At 36.9% G+C, this 13,182-nt stretch overlaps 2 protein-coding genes across 2 annotated transcripts; one reads left to right on the forward strand and one right to left on the reverse strand.

Moving 5' to 3' along the window:
* The first annotated feature begins 7,112 nt into the window (after positions 1-7,112).
* Positions 7,113-10,860, forward strand: LOC106446470 (extra-large guanine nucleotide-binding protein 1). Its single transcript, XM_013888208.2, has 7 exons — positions 7,113-8,323; positions 8,730-8,972; positions 9,069-9,257; positions 9,331-9,508; positions 9,595-9,833; positions 9,907-10,070; positions 10,162-10,860. The coding sequence occupies exons 1-7, from the start codon at positions 7,322-7,324 to the stop codon at positions 10,727-10,729; spliced, it is 2,583 nt and encodes an 860-aa protein (XP_013743662.2). The 5' UTR covers positions 7,113-7,321; the 3' UTR covers positions 10,730-10,860.
* On the reverse strand, positions 10,718-13,151 carry LOC125586344 (protein root UVB sensitive 4-like). Its single transcript, XM_048756366.1, has 9 exons — positions 12,505-13,151; positions 12,140-12,433; positions 12,005-12,067; positions 11,854-11,930; positions 11,685-11,790; positions 11,507-11,609; positions 11,276-11,430; positions 11,138-11,203; positions 10,718-11,059 (listed from the first exon to the last, which is right to left on the reverse strand). The coding sequence occupies exons 1-9, from the start codon at positions 12,946-12,948 to the stop codon at positions 10,829-10,831; spliced, it is 1,539 nt and encodes a 512-aa protein (XP_048612323.1). The 5' UTR covers positions 12,949-13,151; the 3' UTR covers positions 10,718-10,828.
* Positions 13,152-13,182: the final 31 nt, after the last annotated feature.

A 13,182-nucleotide genomic window follows, 5' to 3' on the forward strand; every position in this document is an offset into this window, starting at 1 on the left:
TCTGCAACCTTCGTACAATGGTTGCTTTCCAGCATCCAACATATCATAAAATCTCCTAGCTTCTGCATTGGGTAAATCTTCCCCTCTAAAATGATCATTTACCATCTGCTCAGTACCTACACCATAATCTACATCCGTTCTAATTGGTTCTTCTAATCTAACCGCTGGCTGAGGTTCACTAGTACTACCATGTTCATAATCAGTTTCCCCATGATGATACCAAATTTTGTAACTTCGTGTAAACCCACTCAAATATAGATGAGTCCAAACATCCCACTCTTTAATAACCTTTCTATTTTTACAATTAGAGCAAGGACATCTTAACATACCTGTTTTTGCTTCCGGTTGTCGGTGAACTAACCCCATGAATTCAGTTATACCTCGTTGGTATTCTTCCGTAAGCAATCTCGTGTTCGGATCCAAATGAGGTCGATCGATCCAAGAACGAAAATAATTTGAAGAAGACATATTTTTTATGAATCAAATTCGTGTGTAAATAGAGTAAGAGGGAGGATGAAGATATGAAGTGAATGAAGAGGAAGAGGAGTGCTTGTATTTATAGTTTAAATCCTGCCGACATACCGAGGAAATTCCGACGGACAAAACTAGTTCGTCGGAATTTCCTCGGAATTTTGTAAAATCCCCCAACGGCTCTCCAACGGCTATATTATTTCCTCGGAATTCATCGGTTTTTTCCGAGGAACAGAGTTTTCCTCGGAATTTCCTCGGAATATTCCGACGGACTGTAGTTTCCTCGGAATCCCGTCGGTATATTCCGAGGAAATTCCGAGGAAACCCAATTTTGTGTTTCCTCGGAATTTCCTCGGAAATTCCTCGGTATATTCCGAGGATTTCATTTTCCGTCGGAATGTCCGTCAGAATATCGCTGTTTTCTTGTAGTGTTTCCTCGGAATATTCCGAGGAAATTCCGAGGAACAATATAAATTAATAGAAATACATGCACAGGATATTTTTTTTCCTCGAATTAATGAAAATATTCCGAAGAAATTCCGACGGATATTTAAGTGGCCGTCGGAATTTCCTCGGAATATTTTCATTTAACCGGGCAAACAAGCCGCCAAATATTTCGCAAAAATTGAAATTGAAAATACTGAGGGAATTCCGACGGAAAATATCCGTCGGACCCAAGGTTTTATAAACTCGAAACGCATCTTCTTCCCCATTTCTCTCTTCTTCCTCTCCGGCGATCTCTCTCTCCTTCCGGCGTTCTCCACCTTCTCTCGCGACGATCTCTCCGGCGAATCCTTTCCATTCCCTTACAAATCATGTAAGGACCCTATCCCACTCTCTTAGGTCCTATTTGTTAGGTTTTTAAGTAGATTTGATGATTTTAGAAGTTTTTTGATAGATTTTTGTTAGGGTGATTGGGTAGGATTGTGATTTGTTGTGTAATAGGTTTAGAATTGTGATTTGGTTGTGTTGAATTGATTTAGAACTTTTTTTTATAAATTGTTTAGTATTTTTGTATTTACAAAACGTTTTTTCTATATAAAATCGATTTTACAAAACCTTTTTTGTATATAAATTCGATTTTTTGATTTATAAAAGATGATTTCATATTTATAAAAATATTTATATTTATTAAAACTAATTTTGTATTTATAAAACATTTTTTGATTTATAAACACTATTTTTTTATTTTTGTATTTATAAAAACTATTTTTAAATTTACAAAACGTTCTTTGTATATAAATTCGATTTTTGGATTTATAAAAGATGATTTCATATTTTAAAATTAATTTTGTATTTATAAAACATTTTTTTTATTTATAAACACTATTTTATTATTTTTTGTATTTATAAAAACTATTTTGTATTTATAAAAAGATGATTTCATATTTATAAAAATATTTATATTTATTAAAACTAATTTTGTATTTATAAAACATTTTTTTTATTTATAAAAACTATTTTATTATTTTTTTATTTTAAATATGTTTTCTATTTCAATTTTAAACACTATTTATAAACACTATTTTATTATTTTTTGTATTTATAAAAACTATTTTGTATTTATAAAAAGATGATTTCATATTTATAAAAATATTTATATTTATTAAAACTAATTTTGTATTTATAAAACATTTTTTTAATTTATAAAAACTATTTTATTATTTTTTTAATTTTAAATATGTTTTCTATTTCAATTTTAATTTTATATTTTCGAATTTCAATTTAAAAACATAAATTTATAAAAAAAATTTAATTTTGGAAATATTCCGAGGAAGTTTATCCCTCGGAATATTCCGACGACATCTTCCTCGGAATATTCCGAGGAATTTCCGACGAACTTGTTGTCCTCGGAATTTATTCGGAAATTCATTTCCTCGGAATTCCGTCGGAAATTTTCGAGGGATTTCCGAGGAAAGATGAATTTCCGAGGAAAGATGAATTTCCAAGGAGTTATTTTCGAGAACTTTTTTCGTCGGTATGTCGTCGGAATAGCGTTATTCCGACGACATACCGATGATTTTTTCCCTCAGTATGCCGTTGTTTTCTTGTAGTGTTAGACCGAAACCAATATCTCCACATCTGTCAACCAGACTGTCTTACGTATAACTTTTGATAATGCAATGTACAGTCCCAATTGTAAATAAAACCTCTAGTTTCTGTACATGATGGTTTACAATCGATTGCACTGCTGTAAATACCATATTTATAACTGAGCACCAGCTTTTTTCCACTCTTATACTAGAAATTCGTTTAGTTTGTCCTCATGAATGTTTCGTGATGAAACAACAAGCATTCGTCAACACTTTGCAATGGCGGAGGCACCATGTTTTAGCATGGGGTCAGCTGTTCCCAATAGAAAAAACTAATGTAGTGTAAATTTTTTTAACTGATAATTATTTCCCCCTAACAAATATTAGATCCCCCCTCCCCACAAAGTTTTTTCCTTTATTCAGTTACTTATTTGATCACATCATTTCAAAAATAATTGAATGCTTCTATCAAATTTTAATGGCCAAAGTATAATCTCTTGTCATTTGAGACACTTTAAATTAATTCATTGAATCATATAATTTTAATTAAAAAACTAGGTGTTTTCCTGCACCATATGTGCAGAAATAAAAGTTTTAAATATAACTTATATTTAAAAATAAAAGCATCATTTAAACAGTAAAGAGGAAACAAGTTAGCACAAAAAACTTTGCAAATAACTAGAGGCAAGAACATCATTCAGAGAACTAATAATCTATGTATCAATATCATACTTGATTCAAAGACAGACATCTTTAACTAGTTACTCCAGCTTTCTTCCAAAGAACACAAAACCTCATTTATATGACAGCTTAAAACCATTCCCACCTCAATCCATGATTCTTTTTACTTCTTTATTATATTTATGTTTCTACTATTATATAGTGAATAGGTCTGGGCATTTCGGGTATCGGTTCGGTTCGGTTCGGGTATTTCGGGTTTCGGGTAGTTCGGATAGGGGCTAGAGGATTCATTTAGTACTTGACCTATTTTCGGTTCGGATAGTTTCGGGTTCGGTTCGGTTCGGATAGTAAATGTAGGAACCGGAAAATATCCGGAAAAAGTTCGGTTCTCATTTGGATCCGGTTCGGGTTCGGATAGTTCGGGTAGTTCGGATAATTTGGATAAAATATCGGTTATTTAGGGTAAAATATCAAATAATTAAGGTGATATACATAAAAATTTTGGATATTTTGAATTACTTTGGATATTTCGGATAAAACTATCCGGATACTTTCGGATACTTTCGGGTAGTTTGGATACTTTATAATAATTTAGTTATCATCAACTATTTTCAGATACTTTTAATAGAATTTTAAATTTAAAATATATTTAATGATGTTATATTTATATATAATTAATATTTTTATATATTCGGGTACCCGTTCGGTTCTCGGTTTGGTTCCGGTTCGGTTCGGTTATTTCGGATATAAAAATATAGGAACCGTTTGGGTATTTGAGGGTATTGGTCCGGTTCCGGTTTCGGGTATTTCGGTTTGGCTCCGGTTCGATTCTTCGGTTCCGGTTATTTTGCCCATGCCTAATAGTGAATGTGATAGTAATTGTCCATGTCACAATTAGCTTCAAGTCATGTTATCATTGTTAGTATTTCATGACATCATTGTTAGTATGTTATGTCATCATTTTTCTTTCAAAATTAATCTAGTGATGACACATTACAAATCACTTTTCAAATAATGTACAGAAGATGTATATAACCACATATGATCTTTGAATATCTAGTTGACAAAAAGACCTTAACCTATTTAATAAACTTAATTAACTTACACAAAAAAATTCATATACGAGTGCGAGATTTTACCTTTACGTTTTTTAAACGAATTATAATCTACATTTATTTTTTGTATGAATATATTATTTAAAAAGAAAAAAATCAAATATAGTTTAAAATGCTTAAAAGATTTCATACATACATCATTTTATCCTTCGGGTGACACGCCCTTCTCTCCTTTCATTTCTCTGTTTTTCTTTTTTTTTTTTTTTTTTTTGGATATATTCTTCTCTCTTTTCTTATCTTTTTTTTTTCTTTCATATTTCTCCATCAAATTAAATTCTCCTTTAACATACAATTTGTTATCGATTACACCATGATATTTTTAATTCCTAACTTAGTTTTTTTCGCTGTCTAATGATAAAAAAATTCTTGTACCATGTATGATGTATCTCGTATCTTTCGCTACTAATTATAATGTTAGCTGTTAATATTTTTTGTTGGTTAGTACTTAGCCGCTAAGACGTTCATTACCTAACATGTATATACTTACCCGCTAAGATGTACATTACCTAATGAGATTAAGTTCATACTTAGCCGCTAAGACGTTCATTACCTAACATGTTTAAGTTTAATTGGTCGGTAAGAACATAATTACCTGCTAAGACGTACATTAACTAATGTATTTGTTAACCACTTAGTAACTTCTTACTAACAATTAGATGTATATTTTATTTAGACAATTTGCTTATTATTCGTTCTTCATGTAGCAATTAAGTCACTGTTAACGGTATTAATGGTCGTTACCGATCAATGTTTCTCACTAACATGAAACTTAACGACTAATTATAACCAACTATATACCATATTTGTTATTAATGGCATATTCGTCATTTTATCATCTTATTCCCCAAATATTTTAGGGTTACGCAGAAAAAGTTTCAGAGCCGCCATATCCTTACATTCACTGATTTCATCATTTTTTCTTGCGTTTCCCTTCATATTTATGTCTGAAACTTGCAAATAAATCATGTACAATCCGATTTCAAGCTTAAAACCTCAAAAGTGAAAGATTTTTATTATTTCAGATTTCAAGCTTACGTTTCAATACCTAGAGTAAACGTGTGGATGAGAAACCTCTGCACGAAATCGTCTCCAACTGCTGTGTCAGACCACGCGGTAATTCATGTGTCAGATTTAAAGGAGTATTTTTGGCAATCCAATACCAAAAGAGTATTAAGTGACCCAGTTATTTCACGTCAAGGTAATTCGCTAGTTTGAAACCCTATTTGAGATATTTACCACATTGTCTCTTTTTTATAATGAGTAAGAAATTTTTAGTTTAACTAATTTTGCTCGCCACTTCACTTTATTTCTGGATCCACTACTGATTCTTTGGTTGATTCCATTTCCCATCAGCGATGAAATAGTTAGAATAGGTTGACATGCAATGCTTAGCAAAGTGAAAATTGTTGGAGGCGTGGGCTTCAGCCCCGCTCCAGACCCTATTCAAGAGCTCGATCTAATCTTACCAAGGCTTAGAAGAGGACATTACCCATGAAGATCGACATCCCATTTTGATCTAAGGGAACCGCCCATGTCGAGCTTACCCAATCAAAAACCATAACTAAACAGAAGTAAAAGCACTAAAGACGATCATTAAGAGTTCTGATATACTCACAAGAGATCACACCGCCGTTACGATCCATTCCTAAAGACCTATAACAGAAAGACCAAAGATAAGAAGAAGGGGATCCGAATTCTTGTAGAGCACATTTATACGTTCAATACATTCGTACACTCTTGTTCTTCGATATCTTATATATTCATAGTTGTATTCTACTCGTATTATCAATTAAATATATACTTTCATATGAAATCATCAATTTATATATTTTTCAGATTTCTTCTTATACACGTTTATAAAACCCTAGCCCTAAATTCTGAGTGAATTTTGAGATCCAACAAAGACGCAAAGTTTTAATTAAGGACTTGAGACAAACTTGAGAATGAGAAGGGTCATCTACATAAACTAAAACCTTGAGTACACCAAGGTCCCTAGTGTTTCATAGTTATACAAGCTTTTAGGAATCATGTATAACACACGAGTAAAATCAAGATCGAGTACCAAAGTTAAACACATGTTTTACAATTCCCAATCAGTATCCATAAGTCGTAGTCGCCTGGACTAAAACTGATAGTTATGGGAAAGCAAATACGTGCAAACGTTCATGACCTAATGTTATTTTTTAAAAAAAAAAAATTTGCTAAGAATACTAATATCATATTAATGATGTTCAGATTTACGATAAGTTAATCTAAGAACTACTTTACCTTGGCAAAAAGAATGAAAAAACAAAATAGAGCAAAGTTTATGGAATTAGATAATCCAACTTGACCACAGAGAATGAAATTTCTTCCTATTCCTCCTTGCCATGATTATATTCTTCACATCTTTGTATATCTGCAGTTGTTGTGATATACATCGTTTCTTTCTTCCTCTGACCTAATGTTATTGATCTCATGGTTCTCATTATGGGCCTAATGGGCTTACATAAAGTTTTTTTTAAGAACCGTAAATTTCGGACCAAATCAGAGAGAATTTTTGGAAAAAGAGCAAAGAAAAATATCAGAGCTTTTACTACAGTACTGAACACTGTTCATGGATCCCACGTGAAGAGACAGCTCAAATTCCAATCTCTCGTTAGGACGTCGAATAAAGACAATTTCGGTTTTTGTCCCTAATCCCATCTAACTGGGTCCCACGTTTTCCCCATTTTTATTTTCCAAAAAAAATTCCAAAAGCAAAAGCAACAAAAAATTAAAAATAAAATAAAATTAAAATTAATCGGACAAGATTCGAGCGAGCAAGCAAGCAAAGCAAGTGGGTTGGGTTCTTCATCTTTTTCTCACAATCACTTTCTTTCACATTCTCCTTTTCCTCTTCTCTTCTCTTCTCTTCCCACTTGTTCTTCTCTCTCTCTCTCTCTCTAACAAGAACCCTAATTCATCAACGTAACTTTGATTCTTACTTTACTCTTGCCTCTCTCTACCTCTCTTTGTTCTTGTGTTACTGTATCAGTGAAGATGCCATTGAAGAAACCAGATTCGATCCACGAAGACGATGACTGTCTATTCGCCGTCGAATACGACGGTCCACCGTTACCTTACGACATCCCACGCGCCGTCCCCATCAACATGGACAGAATCCCCGTCGCCGCCGTCGTCTCCCCCGTCTGCATCTCCGCCGCCATGTCCTTCCCCGTGATTCAGCCGATTCTCTCCATCGACAGCACCAAGAAGCAGCTCTCCAGAGAGAAGATGGTCTCTCCGACGTCAGTGATCGAACACGTCTCCGACTCCACCGCCGTCTCCCCCACCGAGGAAGTGTCCGGCGAGTTGGAGGAGGAGACGACGGCGAGGGGTTTAGCCTTCTGCGATAGCTTTGAGGTTAGTGAGGAGAAAGAGAGCTTAGATAACGAGTCTGTTCTGAGTATGGACTATCCCTCCTCTAGGGTTACTGGTGACTGCGTTAGCGAAACTGGTGGGAAGAAGCAGCCGGTTGTTACTTTCTTAGGTATTGCCTCTGATGATGATGATGATGACGAAGAGGAGGATTGTAACCAGAAGAGGACACGTGTTGCCCCCGTTAAGAAACAGCCTCAGACAAAGGGTAAAAAGGGTTCTTGCTACAGGTGTTTCAAAGGGAACAGGTTTACGGAGAAGGAAGTGTGTCTTGTCTGCGACGCTAAGTACTGTAGCAGCTGTGTGCTTAGAGCTATGGGTTCGATGCCTGAAGGGAGGAAGTGTGTTAGTTGTATTGGGTGTCCTATTGATGAATCGAAGCGTGGGAGTTTAGGGAAGTGTTCTAGGATGCTTAAGAGGCTGCTTAATGATTTGGAGGTTAAGCAGATTATGAAGACTGAGAGGTTCTGTGAAGCTAATCAGTTGCCGGCTGAGTATGTGTATGTGAATGGGCAGCCTCTGTACCCTGAAGAGCTGGTTGCGCTTCAAACTTGCGCTAATCCTCCGAAGAAGCTTAAACCTGGGGACTATTGGTATGATAAAGTGTCTGGACTTTGGGGAAAGGTGAGTGTAACATACTCTTCTTTTAGTTTCTGGTAGCCCTGGCACTCTGTTCCAGTTCCAGTTCGGTTCTGGTTTCGAGTAACAGAGTTAGGAACCGGCTATGATAATTTCGAATCCCATTCGGTTCTGGTTTTTTCAGTTAATTTATGTTAAAAAGTAAAAAAAAAAAAGGGTTTTTTCGGATTAAATATCAGATTTTTCAGGGTTTATGGTAAAAGAAAGTCGGATAATTGGATAAAAGTATTATGTTAATTCGGTTTTTTGGGTATTTCGGTTTATAAATAGTATTTTTAAATTGTTTGATTATTTTAGAACTAAATATAGTAACATACTGCTCTTTTAGTTTCTGCCTTTCTGGTGTGTTTCAAGAACGTTTTTATATGTATTATGTTGATGTGTTCCGCAGGAAGGAGAGAAGCCTTATCAGATCATTAGTCCCCATCTGAACGTTGGAGGTCCTATTAGTGCAGAAGCTAGCAACGGAAACACTCAAGTTTTCATAAACGGAAGGGAGATTACTAAAGTGGAGCTAAGAATGCTGCAGCTGGCAGGAGTTCAATGTGCAGGTAACCCTCATTTTTGGGTGAACGAGGATGGATCATACCAAGAAGAAGGACAGAAGAATACAAAGGGATACATATGGGGAAAGGTTTGTTGTTCTGTCTGAAATTTATATTTTCCATATTTTAAATGCATTTTTCATTCTTTTGATAGAAGATTCCAAACTTGTTAACTGCTTTTTCAGGCTGGGACCAAGTTACTCTGTGCTGTATTGTCACTTCCTGTTCCATCAAAATCTATTTCTAATGCTTCTGGAGACCAGCTCCACAGTGCTAACAGCAGAAGCATTTTGGACCATCTTGAGCACAGGACTTTGCAGAAGATTCTTCTGGTTGGAAACAGCGGTTCTGGAACTAGCACAATATTCAAACAGGTAATGAGCTTCTTCTTATTAACCGTAAGGTCCAAAGTTTTATAACGGAAACTCAATTGCTTTTCTCCTTCAGGCAAAGATCCTTTATAAGGACATACCGTTCTTGGAGGATGAGCGTGAAAATATAAAGGTGATTATCCAGACCAATGTGTATGGTTATCTCGGTATGCTTCTTGAGGGCCGTGAGCGGTTTGAAGAAGAGGCTCTTGGCGTCATGAACGCAAAGCAGTCTCTCATTGAAGACGAAGAAGGTGCATATACTGTTTAATGACAAGAGCTACATTCATGAATTCGTAATGTGACATCTTTATGTGATATCGGTTTTACTTACTAACAGGAGATGCTAAAAGCAACGTCAAGACATTGTACTCCATTGGCCCAAGGCTTAAAGCGTTTTCTGATTGGCTGTTAAAGACCATGGCTGCTGGAAACCTCGGTGTCATTTTCCCTGCAGCGTCTCGTGAGTATGCCCCACTGGTTGAGGAGCTATGGAGAGATGCAGCGATCCAAGCTACATACAAGCGAAGAAGTGAGCTTGGACTCCTTCCCAGTGTCGCTAGTTACTTCTTGGAACGGGTATGTATATAAGCTTTTACACTATAGCTTTTGAGTATCATTGGATTGTCTTCTAAGCTTTCTCGTTCTTCAGGCTATTGATGTATTGACACCAGACTACGAGCCATCAGATTTGGATATACTATATGCAGAGGGAGTTACTTCCTCCAGTGGTTTAGCTTGTCTTGATTTCTCGTTTCCACAGACTGCAGCTGAAGAGAATCTTGATCCTTCCGACCACCTTGATTCTTTGCTCAGGTTAGTCTAGTGACTCTAGTCTCTGTGTTTGTTTACAACATTCACTCGGTTGCATAATATGTCAAAGACATTTTTATGTTAACTCTCTCAGGTACCAGTTGATAAGAGTACCTTCAAGAGGCCTCGGTGAAAACTGCAAATGGATAGATATGTTTGAAGACGTTGGGATGGTCGTGTTCGTTGTCTCCATGAGCGACTACGACCAGGTCTCAGAAGACGGAACAAACAAGATGCTACTCGCCAAGAAACTCTTCGAAAGCATCATCACTCACCCCATCTTTGAGCAGATGGACTTCCTCTTGATACTCAACAAGTACGATCTTCTCGAAGAGAAAGTGGAACGTGTTCCTTTGACGTGCTGCGAGTGGTTCCAAGACTTTAACCCTGTGGTCAGTCGCCACCGCTCCAACAACAACAACGGTAACCCCACTTTGGGTCAGCTTGCCTTCCATTACATGGCGGTTAAGTTCAAGCGGTTCTACTCTTCCTTGACTGGCAAAAAGCTCTTTGTGTCTTCCAGCAAGAGCTTGGACCCGAACAGCGTTGATGCGTCTCTCAAGTTAGCTATGGAGATTCTGAAATGGAGCGAGGAGAGAGCAAACATTTGCATGAGTGAGTACTCTATGTACAGCACCGAGCCAAGTTCCTTCTCGAATTGATGTTTGTCACATTATAAATAAGCAAAAGTCTCTTAGTGTAGATGTGTATAGATTTTAACAAGCATAAAATTTACAGACAAATCTCTTTGTAAAACAGTTTTACAATGCGAGTGATTGGTGTTGGTCGAAAATGTATCGAACCTGCTCTTCAGCACTCAACAAGACGTTCTTCACAATCCAACCTTGTTCTTGCATTTGTTTATACAGTTCGGTAAAGTCATCTCGTGCAGCTAACTTGCTATCTCCTGCGAGTAAAGACCAATCTTGTAGCGTCAGGTTGTCCGTTCTCTTGAATCTATTGGTAACAAAGGCTTTACGTATGTAACATGTCTGAAACAAATCACAACCAGAATGTTTAATCAGTTGACACTATTATGAACTCTGATGATATTAAGTTGAATCCTTTACCTGTAACAAACTGGTGATAACCTCTAAACTGTTGGCTCCTTCACGCAGACAGATAACGATCCTCGGCTAGATATTTTACCAAGTAGTTAAGATCAAACCAGAGAATCATGAGGGATATAAGATATATAAAAAACTCACTCTTGGTGTTCTTCTGAAACCATGAGAGGAAAGCTCCAAAGTTATGAAGTAACCATCATCATTGCGGAGTGATTGCATCACCATCATTGATAGCTTAGGAATCTGGGCCTTTGGATCTAAGCATCCTATTCTGATGGGCCAAACCCTTTTGCTAGCTACAAACAACATATGAACAATTCAGCTTCACTAACCCTCCATATTCTAAGAGGGTACTGTTTTTTTTTCTTTCACCTCTGCTCCCTAAAAGATCAACTCCTTCCTCTTTGCTCACTTCAGCAGGGGAAGGCACTTGACGAGATTGAATCCATCTTTCCAAAATTATTTCAAGCCTATTCTGATAAAGAAAAAGGGAAAAATAAAGCTTGTAACATAAGAGTGGTCTCATCACCAAGATAACAAAAGGCTATACCTTGGTTAACGTTTGCAGATTGATATGCTTGAGCCCTTGATAGATGCCAAGGAGATCAATTGTGGAGAAAATCGGATACAGAACAAAAGGTAGACTTGCCTGCAGTCTAGCACATGCATCAAGTCAGGAGATTCATCTCACAAACAAAACTGTACTAGACTCATCTAACCTTTGATTGTTTTGGAATAGCATGTTTAGAAGAACCGCAAGTAGGAGGCCAAGGTTATCAAAACACACAGTTTGAATCTGAAAAATTCACTAACAAAGTCAGATGTGAAACAAACGATAAAGAACATGAGTAGATTTCTGAAAAAGAAGACCTGTGCCTTTGCAGAGACTTCACCGAGGTTATCCGCTACAGCAAAGCTTCTATGCACAGCTGACTGCACACGTGGGAAGCATTGTGAACACCAAAACTCAAAGAGGGAAAGTGAAAACGTTAGGGAAAGCCTTACACCGGTTGCTAAGTAGCAGGAGAGGCTAATTTGTTTAGCAATGTTGGCGATGGAAGCTAGGAGAAGGAAGTAGCGTGGGAAAAGTGGAGTCATTAACTCAACTCCAATGCTCAGACTGAAGAGTAGAGACGTCGAGAACCTAACTCTCTTGAGATTAGTGTCAAAAGCAGAGGCAAGACTTGCGGTGTAGATACATCTACATAACCGTCCAAGCCCATCTTTGAGAATCCAATTAAAAGCAGCAGATGAAGCAAGTGACCGAGACTGTCCAATCCCTATGGCTCTAAACATAGCCTATAACAACAACGAAAGATCAATCAACTCATGTCTGTTTGGTTCCAATTTGAAAGTCATGAGATGTTTACCTGAGTGGCAAGAACCTGAAGGGCAGAGCTGAAAACTCGGTGCAAGAACTTCCATTTGACATAACTTATATAACTATCACTGACTTGTTTCGGTATAAAGAAGTCTTTTGCAGCGGAAGATGAAAGTTTAATCAGTTTCAAGAACCTGACGTGTGAAAACGACGTCGTATCATCATCAAGGCAAACGAGCTGAAAGGAGTCTCCTTTGAGGAAGTACCTAGAAACTCTGCCGGAGGTTTTGATTACAATCGGGAGCCGACGAGCTACGTTACTGGGCGCGACCTCTTTGGAAACTTCTTCTTGCTGGACATCGATGGAGGTTCTCAGAGACTTGTTGGGTGAGGATTTTCTGGGGAAAGTGAAGATTGGGTATCGGGTTGGCGTTGATTTAGATGGGTTGAGGAAAAGACGAGAGCTTGGATTCGATTTCAGTGATGAATGCATTGATTGATGACCTGAGGTATTAAACGGTTTCAAAGGTCCATGGGGTTTAGTTAGGGTTTAACACCAGGGCACTTGATGACGACAATTAGGCGCGTGAGGTTAACTCGTTGGTTCTGTCACTAGACTCTAGACTCTCTGCCTGCGGTTTTGAACCCACCAAATAGATTTTTGGTTTTTTATTCGATTTTGGGTTCTGAACCAATTGGCACATTTCTAAATTAATTTGATTACGGT

The sequence above is a fragment of the Brassica napus genome, chromosome C4, assembly GCF_020379485.1.
Source record: "Brassica napus cultivar Da-Ae chromosome C4, Da-Ae, whole genome shotgun sequence".
Lineage (NCBI taxonomy): Eukaryota > Viridiplantae > Streptophyta > Magnoliopsida > Brassicales > Brassicaceae > Brassica > Brassica napus.